This window comes from Telmatherina bonti (genome assembly GCF_933228915.1).
Source record: "Telmatherina bonti genome assembly, chromosome: 2".
Classification (NCBI taxonomy): domain Eukaryota; kingdom Metazoa; phylum Chordata; class Actinopteri; order Atheriniformes; family Telmatherinidae; genus Telmatherina; species Telmatherina bonti.
In genome coordinates, this window is record NC_136620.1 from 20551985 (window position 1) to 20571946 (window position 19962).

At 37.8% G+C, this 19962-nt stretch overlaps 1 protein-coding gene across 2 annotated transcripts in view; it reads right to left on the reverse strand.

The window, feature by feature from the left end:
* LOC306767872 (transcription factor SOX-6-like) overlaps nucleotides 1-19962 on the reverse strand; it is a 106768-nt gene that overhangs the window by 69398 nt on the left and 17408 nt on the right. The window contains exons 2-3 of one of the 2 annotated variants that reach the window (XM_079256020.1): nucleotides 19771-19839; nucleotides 16922-17004 (exon numbers count right to left, since the gene is read on the reverse strand). In XM_079256020.1, the coding sequence (XP_079112146.1) occupies nucleotides 16922-16926 (5 nt within the window). In that variant the 5' untranslated portion in view covers nucleotides 16927-17004; nucleotides 19771-19839. The remainder of the gene's footprint in view (nucleotides 1-16921; nucleotides 17005-19770; nucleotides 19840-19962) is intronic. The other variant, XM_079256021.1, reaches the window with a different exon arrangement.

Genomic DNA, 19962 nt, shown 5'->3' on the forward strand with positions numbered 1-19962 from the left:
GAGGGCCCCCTCTTAGAAAAACAGTACACAAAGCGCTATTCACAGCCCAGGTCCCTTCTGCCACTTGTAGAGTGAGAGAAGGACTCCGACAAAGGCCTCCAACTCAACCAATTGGGTGTAAAATCTCCAGCCGTCCCAGCTGGATAGAACTAAGGAAGTGGGAAACAGCAAAGAGAAAAGGAGAGAGAAAACAACAGGACAGAAAAAAGGGGGGAGAAAAGAAAATGAGGACTTTCTTTAGAATTGTTTGTCTTTGGACTGTCCCAGCGAGAAAATAAGGTGAAAATAAGGTGAAACTGAAGTTTTCTGGGGGGGAACACACAGGGCCTCTGTATTAGCAGGTAGCAACAGTATAGCAACACAAGTTGAATACCAGAGAAAGATGACATTATCAACTGCAATCTTGCAAAAACATCCAAAACTTCCTGGTAGTGATTGCCTCTATGTGTGATGATACCAGCTAAGCTCTGGGGTAAGAACATTTCAATCCAGACGGGGAAGAAACAAGATCAAGAATGACTTTGAAAGCCTCGTTGTTCTTTGCACCAGTAAACTGTGACGTCAACACAGTGCCATGACTATACATAATATATCTGTGCATAAGGATCACGGCAGTATTCATCACAAAGAATAACTTGTGAAAACGTCACCACATATCAGGAACATAAGAACATATCATGCAGGAAATATAAAATGCATACTGATCTCTGAATTTCTGGTGTAATTCTTTCGTTTGCAACATTTACAATCTTCCTGTAGTTGCACAACATGATACAAGATACAAGCGCTTATAGGTGCACAACCAACTGAAAGGGCACCACAGCATCTGCCATAACGGGGGTTTTGGTACATGTCGCGTTTGTAACATTAAGAACATCTAGTGTAAACTTCACATAAGTTTAACATAACACATTATCTGGAGGTTACACCAAATGGAAAAGAGAGAACAACTAGGGTGTGAGTGAGTAGCCGGGCGTTGCTCTAAAGATAAGTGTGTACAGTTAAATTCCCTGGATAAATAAATAGAGGGAAAAGAGAAGAATCAGTCTTGTATGTGAATAACTTTCCTCACATCTAAATCTTGGGTCTGTCTGGGCTCTCATTAGGTCATCACACAGCGCTCCAAACAGAGGGCACTGTCATAGGTCAGACATTTGGAATGTGAACACACACATGCTGCCCTGTTTTCTCCCAGAGATTCCCTGTCCTGCCTCTTTTTCCCAAAATAGAAAAACTCCAGTAGCACTGCCAGTCACCCCCAAAATCAAGCCCATTTTGCCGTGTTAATCTGTTTCAGAACTACAGCGGCTTGTTACAGGCGGCTGCAGGTATTTTCTGACCTTTACGTGACATGAGGGGAACAATAAAGGGAGGTGAGCAGAGGGCGGATGCTGCACACGACTGTCAAGTCACATAAGTAGCTAACATCAATCAACTGTCACCGTCAAATCTTTCCACCTTTCTCGGGTAAACAGAACCTATTGTATTGCCATTGGTGTGTTGCACTGAAAAGCTCTATGTATATACCTCTGTAAAAATAAAAAGGTTTTCACAGGCAAAACGCGGCTTTCAGTCGAGCTACAACTGAATGTTTCTTACTTACTTTGTAAATAAAGTCAATGTAAGAAAATATTGCAAAGAAAGCCTTTGAATAGTGTTTTAATCAGGGCTGCAACTAAGGATTATTTTAATAGTCGACTAATCTGTAAATAATTTTTTAGATCAGTCGATTAGTCACGATTATTTCTGTCACGCCTACCATCTGTGCTTCCAGTTGACCCAGCTCTTTTTACAGACTCCAGTATGTTTTACCCCACTCTTTTCATTTGCATCATGTGAATGTCACCCTGATTCCCAGTCAGTCCCAACATAATGTCCTTTAGTAAGTTAAAAGAATGACTCCTGAACCAGTTTAATATTAAATTTAAGCTTAACAGCTTGCTACTAATTTACTTTGAAACATTCAAACTTAGCTATAGTGTCATATCCAAGCTGGACAGAATTTGCCTCAAAAGGAAAACAAAATTATTTTAATTTTTGTAGAATTGCATTGAAAGTATTATTTACATCTTGAAAAAGCCTGTTCTGTACAGTAGGCTAAACACGGGCCAGAATCCTTGAAAAAATTCCTGAATCCAAATGGTGATCTGGATCACCACCAAAATTAAATCACTTCTTCCTTTTCAATTTAATGAAAATCTATCCATAACTTTTTGATTCATCTTGAACACAAAAAAAACAGATAAACGCCGGTAAAACCATAACCTCTTTGGCAGAGGTAACAACAGCACATCAATACTCTGTAATGTAACTTTGCCATCTGGAATGCTAAAAAGCATGACTCCGGGGTGCTTTCGTTTCATTTCTCATGCATGACTGTCGTGCTGCTGTGGAATGCCAACTCTGCGTAGCAGACGGCACATTTCACCTTTTTGACACTTTGTTTAGCGTAAAATATCCCCAGACTTTGGATATAGTTTCCGTCAGCTTGTTCCTTGTTGTTAAAACAGAGATGCTGCACAAAATGACAATGCTGCCCCCAGCACTTCCTGTGGTGCTTTGCGTCATTTGCTTGGTGTTTAGAGTTCTTATACTGTCTGAAAAGCCGTTAGGTTGCCTGGCGCAGTGGTTTTTTTTAGCAAAGCTGTTATGAGTGTTTATAACGCAACGGGACAATGAAATTTTGCGTCGATGAATTTTCATTGTTGATGTTGACAACTTTGTCGACAAATCACTGCAGCCTTAGTTTTAATACTACATTATTTCTACGAGGACAAACAAATGTTTACTGAAAACTGTAATGGTGCCAACATCCAGACTGATCTCATAAGAGGATATAACTCCATTGGTTCACATTACAAGATTCTGCAGTTGAAGAATCAAGGTTAAAAGATTGTAGTTACTATTTTTCCTTCCTCTCCTTCCAACACACACATGCACCTTAAGGATTTGTTTCTCAGCAAATTGATGTTTTGTATCTCCAAGTGTTTCTACTTGACCTTTTTTTACACTCCATGCCACAATGGTTCAGATGGCAGGTGGTAACCCACTGACCTTTTTGCAACAAGTTCAGGACTCATACATAACTTTCACACCAATCGTTTTTTTTACAGGTGCCTTCATATGTTCTTGCTACAGAGGGTTAGGTTTGGGCAGCTGAATCTCACCAAAATTTACAGGTCAGGGACATTTTCCACATCCAAAGTTTAGTCATTTCACCATCAACTTAAATAATTGTGAGGGATGACTGTTATTTTTTTATGATAGTGTCAAATAGCATCATGTGATGTGATGGAAACCATAGTCAGTCTGTTAATCATATAGCCAGTAAAATTTAACCATGTGCTTTTCAGTGTTGAAATTAGATGGGAAAATAATGACCAATTCTCCGCAGACTGTGGAGATATAAGGGAGAGAAAAGTTACACTTTTGAACAATTGTACAAACCTGTACAAAATATCTTAGGATGTGTCATGGGATCGTGTTGGTAAGGATTGGTAAAGGTTAGACGGGGACAGAAACATGTATAGCTACACCTTGCATGTTTTACTATTCATGTGCCACAGTTACTGTCACAACTACATTGTTTTAGCCATGGGGATGGGCGTTGACATGAGAATATATGTTTATTCATTTTCTGATGAGACTGACCAGCCACATCACCCAGCAGTCACCACCGCTGATCATACAATTCATAAAAGTTGGTTCGCAGCTTGGCAATACCAACAAGACCATCAATAGGTCAGCAGCAGAAGATCATTAGATTCAGTTGGGAGATGGTGCTGATTGGCTACAAAACCAGTATGACAAAAAAAAAAAAAAAAATTCAGAAAACACTATTATTATTTTATCATTAGGTTAGAGAATATTACACTTATCTATGAATATACATTATTAGAAGCACAATCAGATTTTGTGCTGATTAGAAAATATTTATAAGATTGGTAATAGAATAACTAAAGGTGATAAAACCATTTTAGTCTACAAAATTTCTAAACCTACCAAATAAACACATTCCACAGTAGAAGATGTAAAGAATCATTCTCAAAATGTATGAATTATCCCAACTCTGAAAAATGTAGTAATTAAAGAATTTTCTTCCTTCATCAGAGGAATTCCTGAAGCATTAGTCCTGCTGATGGAAAATATCAATTAAAGCAATGATGGAACAGTAAAGAAAAAAGATGAATGTGTCGTTTGTACAGTGGGCATAAACAGTCGCCACTGTGCTCTGGGGTCTCTGTGTTCGAGTTCTGTGCCTCCGAGATGCCGAGCTGAAACCACAGACCCCCAGAAATCCAGAAGTTGCCGTACTGACCAACACCCGCCCTTGTGCTTGTTATTTTTCCTGGCACATGAACACACCCATAGCTAACACAAATTCAGTACACATATACATTTATCTACTTCATGGCAACGATACAGAGAAAACCACTGAAGACCAAAGTCAACATACGGTGGCTCAAAAGGAACTGTTTGTCTGCTTCCTCCTGCTCATACCACTCAGAAGTCATGAATATTTTGTCTCATAATCAAATGTCTTTTAATATGCCGGCATGGAGAGAGACTAAATCTGCTCACACAAATCATGGGCTTAGATGTGTAATCATTAAAACACAAAGAATCAGCCCCTGTTGTTGTTGTGTAAATACACTGAACATATTTTACATGATTTCACAGAAATACAATTTTTAAAAATGGAAAAAAAAAGGAAAAAAAAACCCTCTGTAATTACGTTCTAATAACAGCAAGAGAAAATATTTTGGGGACATACAGTCGTGGTTTCTTTTACTCAACAGAGAAAATTAAGATAAAATGAAAAAGAAAAAAAAAAAAAAAAAAAAAAGCATCTTAACCAAGTAAATCTGGTTTGATTCAGACATAAAGAACTTTTTCCATTGATTTATATTTTACCGTCTTTTATATGTTATTTATTTTATATTTAGCTTCTAACTTGCTCATATTTTGCCATAACCTACGTTTGGTTTAGGCACAAAACTACTTGACTGTTTCCGAGAAATGTATGAACTGAGATGTCCAAACCCAGTTTGGATGAGACGCTCAAAAAACACGCAATTAGATTACTTTTCTTTGGTAACTAATAACATTGTTCATTAGTTTGCAGATGGAAGATGAAGTGTCTGTCAGGGGTCCTACACAGTGTGAAGGGAAATGATGAGCAAATTGCTGGTTGTCATTGTTCATGAAGTGCTATGAGGGAATACTATGTTCAGATCACAAACCATATAACAGATTATATGATAAGAAAAAGCTGTGCAAAGATAAAGGTTGGCAGACTTTATAACCAAAGTGCACATTCTGTAGAGTAACAAAGTGGTTTATATTTCTTTGCAAAAAATAAAAAGGTCAGAGAAGATTTTTATTTTCAGCAAAAGTGTGATTTCACCATGACGGGCCTCTACTGTGTGGTAAAGTATTTCATGTATTTCTTGACACAAGCCTGTTTGTGAACTTTGGTTTTTGGTATTTTTGGTAATTTGGTATTTCATTGCATCCAATCTGCATTGGGCAATAGGATTTCGGCATGAGGAGACTGTGTCCCCTCCTACTACAACTAGTACTACTAGTAATACTACTCCTGCTACTCACTGGAGTAACCCAGTGATATCCAACCCTAGTTCTCAATCCCATTATCCTGAAGGTATTGAATGTTTTCCTACTCCAACACACCAGTATCAAACTGAATAGATCTCTGACCAGCTCTGCACATGTCTGCTAATGAGCTTTTAATCTGAGTCAGGTGTATTGAAGCCGGGAAACATACAGTAAAAAGTACAGTATATACATGACAATGAACCTTGAGGAGCAGAGCTGGGGATCCCTGTACTAACACTTTATTTATTTAACTATTAATTTAATCTGCCATTACTTGTTTCTGAAGTTTTTTAAGAGTAAAAGGAAGCCATGCAATTGTTTATATGTCATTCACATTATACCTATAACACCTTGTTGAAGATTTTTGCCTGACTTTTGAAGAAAGCACTCTGTTGCGCCTGTGGCTCGTAAAATTCCACAGCTAATGAATGCATGCAGTTATGAACGCACAGTCAGTCCCAGCACATCTATGCATCCTGCTTATGTACACTCCAGTTATGTGTATCAATTAATTATTGTTGTTTGATTGTATACCATGTAAATTTTTACAAGTTTTACAACATTTTTATCCATAAAAACCCAGCTTCCTTCCACTTCCCAGAGTATGTGCCATGTTCTGGTCATATTTAAGATGACATACTAAAGATGATTTCAAGGAAAAGCCTATGTAAAGAAGCAGGATTATGAGGCAGAGCAACAGATAATGTTGTTGCACAGAACAATAATAGTAAGTACAAAATTTATTGCATCTGCATGCAATGATCAGCTGAGAGCTTTTTTTATCATGACAAAATGCCACTAAATCACATTGACAAATCATATGAGAGACAGAACAAAGGGTGTAAAATAAATAGCCAAATAAATATTAGAATATAATGATAAATTGCCAGTTGTAAGGGGTTACGGTGCTTAATATTGTGCAAAACCAAAGTTTGAAAAGTACAACAAAAAAGATGCAAGTAATTTAGATATACTGTTCTCCAAATGCAAGACTCTCTGATACACAACCAGAATCCAGAAAAGAAAAGAAAAGAAAAACATAAATTCTGAATAGAAATTTCACGGGTGCAGATCTGGATCTGAATATTTTTTAAGAATCACAATGAAGGTTGAACTAAAATCTTGAAGGAGTTGTTATCGGTTTAATGTTAATAACATTTAAGTGATTTACTTTTGCCTAAAGTAATTTCAGAAACAGAAAGTAGTAGATGATTAGAGTTAAATTAAGGGTGAGTCCATTACAGTACTGGTGTATCTACTCATGCTGAAATCTTATTGCCTCAGAACACTGTAAGCTGTCATATTTTGTACCGGGATCAACTTCTTAATATGGACGAGCAAGTCTGCCCATAAGCTCATGTTTGACAGAAAAGACAGAAAAGAGAAAAGAATCAGGAAATAGATAAGGAAATAATTATAAAAATAAATAGATAAATATCTAAGAAATAAATTATGTAAAAACAAATTTTAAAAAAATTGTATTAAAGTATTTATTTATTTATATTTAAATGTATGTTATAATTTAATGTTTTATCCATTTGCTGATATTATTTCTAATTTATTTCCTAATTATTTTCCATATTTATTCTTTTCTGTGACACTCTTATCATTCCACAGATCAAAGTAAATTAAATTCAATTTCATAAAGGCAGATAAAAGTATTTTTAAGAGGTAATCATTTGTATGGATTCACTGTGCTAGTTCTATCATCGGCACTACAAGGTACATTTTTTCATAATGAAAACTATCAGTTAGACCAGAGAAAGACCAAGACACATATCCTGGAAAAACACAAACATTTCTTTTGCAACTGAACAAATTATTAGTGACACATACATTTCTGTATTTCTGTGCATGTAGCACAAAAGCACAAAGCAGAATTTAAAACCTTTAAAAACTTAGAAATTTGTCAGGAATTTAAATGTTTTTAGCAACCAGAACAGTGTACTCAGCTATTTTCCCCTCTTCTACTCCATGCCCTCCCCCCCTTCCCCTTTCTCCCTCCTTCTGATCCATGTCACCTTAAAGCAAATGTGGCCACAAACATGTAACAGGAGATAATGCAGTGTTTGTAGGCCCAATCTGATGAAGCTCCGGAGGTCTGCTGTCCTCTCACCTAAAGCCACCAGTTTCCTTTTACCTCTTTAGGGATAAACATAACTCCACACGATGCACAAATAAGCTTATTACACAAGTTTTAAGCCTGTTTTGCTGTCAGAGGTTAGTTGTCAGAGGCTGTAAACAAGGGGAAATCCTATTATCTTAATAATATGGATGAAACTATGAATAACCTTCCTACAAGGAATAAAGTCTTTAACTGTCTCTGACTTAAGATTTTAAAAAAAATTTTAAAAAAAAAAAACCAACAGTCAGAATTTGAGCAAAGAAAATGTGCCTGAAAAGATATCTAAAAAAGGCAAAAACAATTGTTTATTACTTTAAATAAATTAAGCAGCTTATCTGATGGATGTCGGTTCATTTTTTAGAGGGTTACATTTTAAGTGTCATTGGCAGTAAAGTGTTTTTTCGGGGTGATGTCGGCAGAACGTTGACACAGAAGCTTGTTGCGGAATGACAGCTGCCCTCACACATGACTGACCGCATCAGCCCTGAGGCCGACGGTGGGGAAAAGGGAGCTTCAGGAAGTCATTACGGAACTCAAGGGGTCTCACCAAAAAGCTGAGAACAATCATCAAATGACCATGTTTACTGATTTACTGCATTTGTCCTTCCCATCCTATCCATTTATGATGCAGTGAACGTTAAACTGAGACGACATTATGACACAGAGGAGTTGGAAGCACTTAGAGAAACAGCCTAAGAATTATGTTGCAGATCAGTTCTTGAACAGCAATATCATCATAGAAACTCAATATTTAATGTTTATTTAGGAGAAAGTCACTTCAACCCCTAAAGATAGTATATAAAACAAGGTATTTAATGTAAACTAGTGTAAACACCCAGAAAACAAGATCCAGACTCACAAAAAAACAGGAAAATCTGAAAGCACAACTGTCTTCTCAGCGACAGATTGTGCCATAATGGGCTCCTTTTCAAACTTTAATGCAAACATGAAGACTTATGATCAAACAAGAAGCTCTGCAGTTTAACATCATCTGCGGCTGCATCCAAACAGGTGGCTTTTAGAGCACCCGGGAGGCGTGAATGCCCGCTAATCCCAGATTAGGGTTGACAAGCCATTTCACTGCATGCCCCTGTTGTAATCCCAGTTGCCTGTCGATCCTCTGACAATGAGCTTTGTTCCCTATCTGCGAAGGAGCTTTGAGGATTTTCTCAGCTTTATTAGCATGAAGTGACTCCATTATTCAGAGGCCAGCTACTTTTGGTTAGCCAAGAGACAACATAATTTTATTTAATTATTGACCGTCATGAATGTGAAATGTGTACAGATGTTCAATTTGTACACATAATGGCAGTATATAACTCTGCCTGTCAGGAGAAAGGGTGAAGATGATGGTAATGTGTGTGTATTTTCAATATATTCAAAGTTTATGAGAAACTTTTGCCCAAATGGTTTTACAGAGCGTTAGATAAAGAATTTTTATGATCAGTAAGTCATCTGTAATAGTATTTATTCAGTTATCTTAAGTAGAACTAGGTTAAAAACTTAATTAATCACTTTGAATTAAATAGAATTTATTTAGTCTAATATCAATTCATAGAATTAAGTAATCTTTTTTTTATGTTTCCGTTCCTGGTGACAACAGACAACAGTGCTGCATGACGTACTGATGCTCTGCATGAACAGTTGGTTGGTTGGCCGTTTGGCCTCCATCCAGAATCAGCTCCTCTCACGGAGACAATGCCAAATTCAGGATTTTTCCAATAATAATTGGATTACACTCACCTGTAAACTATTTAGCAATTTATTAGCTCTCACAACAGCAGAATAAAAACTAAACAGTCTGAAGTTATTTATCTGATTTACATGACGGCATGTCAGAGCTGCCCTCTGTGTCCACGGAGCTTTGCAGAGCCCTGATGCCACACACTTACACATATGCGTGTACACACAGGTGATCACACTTCTGCCAGTGGAAGAAGTGTGTCAAAAACACATCATCTAGCTGAACATCAGACAAAAATACGAGTTCCTTAAAACCCTCCAATGGGGGTGAAGATGGAGTCACTCTCGTTCCATGGAGAAGCAGCCGAAGTAGTTTTCCTGCCTAAGCCGAGAGTCACGCCTACCATGGGAAAACACACATCTAAAGAAGCAGGATCTACAGTCATTGTAGTCATGTCTGACTCATATTACAGTTTAAAATTGATCCAGCATTCTTTTTAGGTTTTAATAACGTCAAGTTATCTCGGATCAGAATTTTAACAATGTTTAGAGAAACTCGGCTGAATAAAACACTCTCCGTCAGGATATTTCAAAAGTTTCACTTTCTCTGGCCTGACTTGTTTTTCTTTTTTTTTAGTACAGCTGGTTTTAAATCTGAATAAAAGGCTAACCAGTAAACGTGAACACGAATGATCAAATATCATATTTCAGAAGTGCATGTAGATCAGATTTTTACATTTATCCAAATATCTGACTTTTAATGACCATGTAAATTGATTTGGTGTTGAATAAAAAGACTTATCTGAGAAGGTCTTTAACAGTCTTGAAAAATCAGTGATGTGACATTAATATCTGTAAATAACTCAAAATCAAATCAAATTCAGGAGATTAGCAGTGGTACCCAACTGTAATCTTCTGCATCTTCTGTCAAGTAAGACCGAACTCTGCGGCATTGAGCTTTCTGATGTGTTTAAATTATCAAGGTTTTTCCAAGCTTGATCCGGTTGTGGAGATTAGAGTGAGGGGAACTGCTGAACCTCCTGAGCACCACAGAAACGCCTCCTCTGCAGGAGCAGTTGTCTTGCTTGGTGGTTTGAGGCATGTCAGTGTCCCCCGGCATGTAAAGCTGCCGCAATCCAAACTAATCCTTCCTGCAGAGTGTCCCCTGGTCTGTCTGAAGCCACACGTTGCAAAGTGTGGAAAAGTGTGTTTGGGTGTACTTGAGTGTCATGGGAAACAGGCTGTGTGATCTGAAACACTTGTATGTGAGTCAATAAAAAGTATCTGATACCATAGCCAAGCACTCTATGTACACTAAACACACCAGCAAAGGGAGATGAAGAGACACACACTCACACACACACAGAGAGAAAAAACAGGCTTTTCTCTGGGATCTGGACATAAACCCAAGCCCAGGGATGTGAAAACATGTACAGTGTGCATATGTACAGTCACAGCCTTGAGTGTTGAGAGGTGTGTGTATGTCTGGGTGCATGTGTGTGTGTGTTGGAGGGGTCAGAGGCGCTCCATGCTGCACAAGGTATCCATTGTCCTACAGAGAATATGCATTGTTCGTGACGCACAAGGCCTCACTTCAACCTATGTAGGGTGTTAATCTAGCCAGTCACAGCAGCTGTTATTCATATGGAATTAAGTCCTAGAATCAGTGCAAACTCTCAGACTTAAGTGGGGTTGTTCAGCCCAATAACACTAATGTCAAGCATGACAAGTTCACACAGACAGCCTTTACGTTTGCTGCTCTCAATGATCAGTGTTGGTAGAATCTTGAGGACAAAGAAGCAGCTGGATCAATGCTTTTTAGCAGGGAACAGAAAACAAATTTTAAAAAAAGTGCCTTAAGCACAAGTTAAGACATCAACATCTGATTTGGGGAAAAAAGCTAATCATCACAACTTATAAAGTAGAAGAACCTAGAAATGGTAAATCTGCTTACTCTGTTTGTTTTCTGTGTGTAACTTTATTCGTCCTGCTGCTTGGTTTCTTTTGCATTGACTGTTGTACATGGACAAAGTTCCCATGAGACTCGTGCAAGTATTTTAGACTTGCTAGAAGGGAGCAGTGTTTTTAATAAAGCAGTGTTCCCTCTTCTTTTGCAGCTGCCACCAGATGAGGCTTCTCTCATCATCCATACTCTCACTCCTCTCCAACGCAACACCAGGCTTGCAGGCTGTAAATCACAATTAGGTGGTTCATTAGATATAGCTGATTTATTAAGACCAAGAGCTTGTCTCTAGGCCCTCCAGCCATATATTAGTTGACTACAAGATCTCATACATAGTTATGAGACATGGTGTTTACTGTATGGCATACAGGGTCAAATGCCAGCAGATATTAATTATTGAATAAGACTCCACAGGTTAAATTAATTGCACCTTGATGATAAATCTTTTTCGTTTGTGATTTCTTTTTTTTTTTCTTGCGCAAGGCGCACATACCATACTTTTTTGATTACATATTTAAATGGATACCGATAACAGCAAACTGGAAGCAACATTGGGAATCTGTTATCTGCAAGTGATGCAGCATTTGAAAGACAGCCAAGCATTTTCCAGCTTCATCCAAAAGATGTCACAAACACACACTGAGGATGTTTGTCCTCTCGAATACAAACACGTAAAGTTGGCACGTGACCATTTCAGAGCTACTCCAGTTGTTAAGTGTGCCTGGTCTACTGAATACATTGTTCTTTTTCCTGTAAATCAAATTGTTTTTATCGCTCTGTATATCAGCTCCTGTCGACGACTGCCTGTAAACAGAGTCCAGATCAGGTGGTACATGTCTTAGTGTGCTCTGTGTTTACTAACCCATAAATTCAGATTGAGTTACTCCACATCTTTAGTACATCAACATCAGAAAGGCACTGCAAAAAAAAAAATCCTGAAAGCACGATAAACTGCTTTTCATTTCATGTACATTCACCATTTAGGACTGCATCCAAAATCCTTTTTACTCTTTTTCTGTTATCAACATCTTTCTCTCTAAACATTATTTGTTTTTTATTCGGATAATTGTAAACCGAGAGAACTACACCAGTATTTCAAGATTAGTCACAGCTTGACCAGGTGAGCTCCAACATGTTTAGATCTAATTATAGTGAAATCCTATTGTTAAGAATAGAACAGTGTTTCTGCAAACACAACAGAGGGAGAGAAAAGTCTTAACTCAAACAAAACTCTTCCCATTCTTAATCTAGACATTCACCTCACTGAATTAATGAGACATAGCCATAGACCTTATATGAAAGATGGATGGAGCCTCCGGCGGTTAAAAGTGAAGCCAATGCGAAAGTGTATAAAACTGCAGTTCCCCCTTCATCCACTAGGGCTGGCTCCAAAACAGAGCAAATCCCCATAGACTCCCATGTTAAAAAGGCCAACTTCACAGCTGAAATAAACATGTTTACAGCTTGGTTCAAAAATCCATGTTTGCTTTATAGGTCAGGTTTACCTTCATGACAACTGTGGGGGGAGTGAATTTTTTTTCTCACTCGCCCCTTTAAAAGTAATTTAATCTCGAAGTTTGGTATATTTAAAGGCGTGTCCTTTTGATTGACAGGTACCCAATCTCCCGCTTCAAGTCAGAAGAACGTAGAACAACCGTGGTTTTTAGCTGGTTAACAATGTGACTTAGCTTTAGCCCACTTACTTCTGTTAGCTGGTTAGCTCCTCTTATCTCCGGGTTAGCTCGGTAAGCTCTACAGAAAGCTCTGAGTTCGCTCAATGTCAATCATTCACCATGACGCTCACAGCCCCCCTCTCAGCTCCACCTCTTTGCCCATATTTGTATTTTCCGGGTGAGACGACACGCATGCCTCTACCAAGATGGTGATGTTTGGAACCACCCACCGAGTTTTAATTCAGCTCTTCAGAAACCTACGGGTGTGGTCACGGAGGCTACGTTCATCTTTTTATATAGAGTCTATGGACATAGCCTAATCACAATGTTGGCGTTTTTAAATGTGTGCTTGCGTTTTCATGCAACTATTTCAGTCTACTAAATAACCATTCCTTAAATGCTAATCATCATAAGGAAATTGTAAAACCACAGCAAATAAGAATGCAAATTTTAATTGTATTATTGTATTTCTAGTGCTTGATCTGAATTTTGGTCCTTTTTGGCTTCAAAAGTGTGAAAACAAACCAATCATCAAAACAGTTGCTGAGTAATTCTCTGTTATGTAGGCTAATCATTTAAGCACCAACTCACATGTACGCTCCATTGTTGTAATTAACTTCTTAGATGCAAAAATGGGCCCAGCACTTAAAAATAATTAATGTATTCACACACAGGGATGTTTCCCCTACATCCACACCACACATCCCTATGGGTGACTCTTAGTACATGACTAATTGGGGGTGACACAGAACAAAGGAGAAGATTAGGAAATTGAGCCTGTGACATGCAGGCACAGGTCAGAAAGAGGTTTAGTCCAACTGTGATTATAGATGGGCAGGTGTCACCAAAGGACACAGGGAAAGCCGACACCTCCATGCCCTCCCGAGCAGCTTTTTTCCAAGTCCTGTTGGGTCGGCTCTGCAGAGGCCATGATGTCGCTGTTACAGTGTAAAATCTCTACATGCCTCAAGGCTCTGTGGCACTTAATGTAGAACTGAGACAATATCTTTGGTTGTTCTATGAAGGAGAAGACAGCTGCCTTAATTCTGCTCAATAAAAGCAAATTGGATCCTATTAAAATACTAATTCTAAAAAGTCTGTACAAACAAAAAGTAAGTAAAAATAAATAAGCTTTAAAATACAGAGTTGTTTTGGTTTATTAGTCCAGTTTATTCATTGTTGCAGCCTCTAATTGCTGGACGTGGTTGATTTTGAAGCTAACCAGGAGCGATGTCATCCCCTTGCTCTTGCTACAATGGACCTTATTGGATTAGTTTTGTTAAAAGCTGGTGCAAATCTAATCAAAGAAGAGACCTCAATTATGCTAGCATGTACTTAAATGATCAGATCAGTAAAAAAATGGAGGAGGGGGCTGACCAGTGCAGGAATGCAATCAGGAGCGATTAAGGCTGGTTAATTTTAACTGATAGCAACTTTAAAAGGAGATCCAGGATTTCTATAGTAATAAGAATACTGTAATTATGAGATGGAGATGTTGCTGGTGTTTGGTGTTGGGCTTTTTTTCATGGTCAGTTAAAATGTGTTCACTAATGGGAAGCTGACAACAGACTCTTAAAAAAAAAAAAAAAATATATATATATATATATATATATATATATATATATATATATATATATATATATATATATATATATATATATATATATATATATATATATGTATATATATATATGTATATATATATATATGTATATGTATATATATTTATATATGTATATATATATATATATATGTATATATGTATATATATATATATATATATATATATATATATATATATATATATATATATATATATATATGTATATATATATATACATATGTACATATATATATATATATATATATATATATATATATATATATATATATATATATATATATATATATATATATATATATATATATATATATATATATATATGTAAGCATAGTCTGTGTCCCTTAAAAAAACAGCTTTCAATAAAGTGTTGAAGAAAGCTCAACAGCTGGTGAAAAGGCTTCTGCTGGCTACAGCATGTTGAAGAACGCAAAAAGGTGAACAAGCGTATTGTTTGAGGACGATAATGGGCTGGATCACTATGATCTAAGGACCAGGTGGCATTCTCTGAAACCCAGAGTGCAACAGCTGAGATTGACCAAGGCCTCTGACCCCCAGGTACCATGATAGTTTGAAACAGGAAGCAATTATCCCAAATGTCAGCAAGTCTGATGGCATTCTTCAAAAGGAGTTGCTGAGCTAATAACAGTTGTCACCAAAAAAAAAAAAAAAAAAAAAAAAAAGTACATAAATTATATGATTACATTTTGCAGTGTGTACTTTTATCCAAACAAGTTTGTTGTTTTTTTTTCCAGTGCTATATGTCTAAAGTAAAACTGTGACTAAGGATTTCTGCAAAATGCCACCTACAGTAATGGTCTGTAAGTTCTACATAAAATACTGGAGGAACCAATCCTGAATACCAGCTGGGTGGGACTTTTCGAACACACAAGCTAGTGGGGAATTATACAGGAAAAGTAAGGCCGAGCTAAAAGTTGCAGCTCTCCCCAGAAGCACACTGAGAGAGCTGTTGGCTGCAAGAGCTGCTATAGACGTGAGAGCAACCAGCCAGGAGAGCGAGCTGGCCTGAAAGAACACAGACAGCTTGAAGCAGAATAAGTTGCCATTGTAATACTTCCATTTGCATGGGACCTTTTATGATTTAGCTTTTCCTTCACTGTGACGCTCTGGTTCAAACCATTAAAACAGAATTACCTCAATGTGATTTGAAGAGAACGTTTTAGACCATAAATGTCTTCTTCATGGCCAATTTTCTTCATGACAAAAACTTTAAATGTACAATTTTGAGGAAAACATACACATTTTAACCTCTTGCAGAGGACTTTGAAGCAAGGAAAGCTCTTTTAATTTAATTTAAATTTATTTTCATTAGTAGCATCACAACTTTCTTTATTTTTCCAAAAAATAACTCGCAGTGTGTAGTTTCACTGTGTAGTTGAACAAACTATACTACATTTCAATTTTTCTCCACATTTCCCCACAGTCATTTACTTCTGCTCCTTAAACACTCCCAACTCTTTCACTCTGCATGTCGTGTGTGTGTGTGTGTGTGTGTCCGCCTGAATTTCTCTGAATCCGAAAGTAAAAATTTGAAGTTATATGAGAAGTTATGACATATTAAGATTTCACTCATATAAAGATGGTTAACTGCAATGTTACACATCACTTCCCACTATCACTAAAACAAGCTTGTGTGAGCTGTGCAACACATTTTAGAGCAAATGAAATTTATTATAGCAGAAAAGGATTTTTGCCCATTCTCAGTATCTGCTAAATCACCTGTTCTCTGGAATTCTCCGGGATCATATCATTTAACTTAAGGAGACAAACCACTACAAGCATTAGCTTAAAAAAGTTATTTCTCCTCCTTTGAGGATTGTGATCCACTTCTGTCATCATCTTCACCATTTCTGATAAATGGGGGGTTTTTTTTGCATCTCACTTTTCTCTCAAGTTATTCATCTAAACAGTAACCAACTTCATCAGTGTGATTCCGTCAAGCTTGTTTTTTGAATATTTGTTTCATGTCATAAACAAAAGCATAACTGCTTCTAATTACTTGTTGCTAAAACTCTGCAGAAGTTCCCTCAGTTGGCAACCCAGCACAGCTAATCAGCAGCAGGAGGTGTGCGCAGGCATGATGTAGCTGGTATTGAAAGAAAGCATGTGTCACTTTGTCTAACAGAAATCTAAGGTTTGGATATTGATCCATGGTGAGATTCTTCCTCCTATACCTCCTTCCCTTCTCACTCTGCCTGCTCATCTAGCTTGTGCATTACCTCATCAGAGGAGGATCTGCCTAAAGCCGCAGCGGTCACAGAACAGACAAAAGTGCTCATCTCCAGGAAGCCGCTGCCGCTGCCTGTGGTTTTGGAGAGAAGAGAAAAGAAGAGAAGAGAGGGGAAAAAGTGACTCAGCCCCACAGCTCCTTTCTTCTCGCTGCCGACTTGGGGATAAACGGAGGGATAAAGCACGGGGGGAGATAATATTTAGAGCAGGCCCCATTTCAAGGGCAATAGAAGAGAGAAAGTGGGGTATGAGCTTGGGTGGTTTGGGAAGTAGCCACAAGGGTCGGTCTATACAGTTACTGGCAGAGGGCCTCGCGCCACGAACTTATGTGTAAGTGGGGAGGAACTGCTGCTGGCTTGGCCCAGACTTAAAGCCCTGGCCGCTGCAGCTCCACGAGCCTCTTAAGCAAACCAGATGGGCTTCAGATGGGAAGTTGATGAGGCATGAGTGTGCAAAACACAAACATGCATGCAGGCACAAATACAAATAACCTGGTTAAGACACAGCATGACAAACAACTAAATGCATGAAGCACAAAAGAACATATAATTATATTATATTACCACTGATGACTAAAGTCTCCCTTTGTTTTGTTTTTTCTCCAACATCCAAAGTTAAATCTTTAAATGTAATCTGCCCACAGTAGACCTGAGTGGATGTTTAATTTCCATGGAAAAATCAGATCAATTACTGAACTGAGGTTCTGACAAATCATTGTAAACCTTTGGTTAACTACCGAGAAACAACACTAAACTCTGTTAGATGCTGCCGATTAACTGGATCACAGTGAAGTTCACATACGAAGATGGAGTAAGAAGAAAAAGAGCAGAGAAGGAAATTGTTTTGGGGAAGCCAAATAGGTAACCTCAGAGGGTTCATTAGCTCATTAGCTCATTAGTTTACCACAAATCATCCCAAAGGCTGCTCACTGTCTGTTCATTTTTCTAACTCTTTGCAAAAGACTGCCATTACAGCAGCCATGTGTAGCAACAGAGACTCACAAATTCGGCTGTGATTTCTGCATATAATGGCTGAATTGTTGTCCCAGTGTTTGTTGACTTTTATATTACAGGGGCATTAAACTTTGAGGTTGTGTTTCTGTACCAGATTTAGCCGTACAAAGACCTGAATCTTTACTCTCTGATGATAAACACACAATAAACTTGTTTTCCGATTTGGTGAACATACAGGAAGTTGAAGAGGCACTGATTTTGCAAGGCATCCAACGCATGTTACTCTCTTCCTGTTTAGCAAGTCCCATGAAACAAAGATGCCATAAATTGGTTCTGTCACGACAGCAAGACAGTAATTTTTTTTGTTTGAAGAATCCACTTGTCATCTTACCCCTGTGTAATTAGATTTGAAAAGTAATTGCATGTTAAAAGACAAAATAATACGATTTCAAGTTTCCAGAAGAACTGATGAAATTAAGGGAGTGTGATGGAATTAAAAGCTAACGCAAGTGGTGCGGGTTTTTCCCCCATCTTGATATAATTCCTCCTCTGAATGCAGCACAATTCATTGATTAGTTGTAACCTATAAACTAATACTAAAAGAATCTTTGATCACACAGCCATTAAACTGGACCTAAATTTGTTTCACAACTATTTTAGGATTATAATTCTGAACACGAAGCTGAAATCATGACACAAATCTCATTATAAGACCTCCATTTTAGGCTTTTTCTTTCTGTTATTGTTCCTAATGCTTTGTTTAGCAAGATAATAGGCTAAAAATACTCACTAATCCATCATATTAAAAAAAAAAAAAAAAAAAAAAAACATCAGACAACAAAAACATTGTCCTGAAACAAACATATTATTTTTCTATAAATCTTGTCAGTGAAATCTTTATTATCATTGCAATTAAGGTTTGAAAGAGCTGACTGTAAAAGGAGAAGAGGAAATTCTATGGCCCACAACTTGCACCAACTCTGCAGCAATACTGAACACTTGCAAACACACATACTGTTTTAAACCAGACATTAGATGTATAAACAGTGTTTTATCCTCTGCTGATTCAAGGTGAGCTCTGTAGCGCAGAGTTGTTAAGCTGAAAAGATGTCAGAGAGAGATGCCAGTGGGAATCACACAGGCCACTTGTTGACCCGACAGTGACACGGCTCAAGGGTCACCAGTGAGTGCCTTTATAAGTATTCTTAAACAGGAGGATTAGCCAGATGGTCAGATCACTCTATTTTCCAACTTCTCCCATCTGTACATTTCCAGTGTGTCCCCCCCTGTTTCTCTTAAAACTATAGCGGTTGGCTGCTTCAACCATGCCAGTTTCATTTAGGCTACTGTTACCTACAGCACTATTTGACTTTAGATATAATCTTTATTGCTCACAGAGAGAAAGTCCATTAAAGACATACTGTATGTCCCAGTGCTGAAAGGCTCCTGGAGTGATGCCTGCTAGAGCCTTTAAAAGACCCCTTTCTTCACTAAAGTAAAAGCAGCTATTGAGGGTGCACGGGGCAGAACACTACCCGGACTGGAGGTCTGCATTTACTCTGAGACAAATCAAAAGTGTTTCTGTATGCGCCGGCGGAGGGGGCGAGACATGCAGAGTGTCAAATACGGTTTTATTATAATGAACAAACACTCACAGCCACACTTTCTAACACAACAGCTGGTACAAACTGTCTTAAAACAGCAGCACGAGTAGCTTTTCTTCCCTGCAGAAACAATGCCTTGTTCCTGTTATCCTCCTTTTCACCGGAGCAATTACCCAAAGTGCCAAACGGTGGCACAGAAGCACAAAGACGCTGGCAGGGTTACAGTAACATGAAGCACTTGTCATTAGTAACAGACGATAAGGAGATAAGGAGGAAACTTACAGAAATTACAGACTTCAGCTCCAACACCCTTTCTCACTTACGACCAACTGTAAAATACATGAACGTCACCTGAAAAAGAAGAAAATAGAAAAAAATGGCTTTGTATAGAATTATGAAACACAGTAAATACATCTACAACGAACATCTGGTTCGGGAGTCCTTCAACTTTTCATATGTTGTGCATAGAACTGA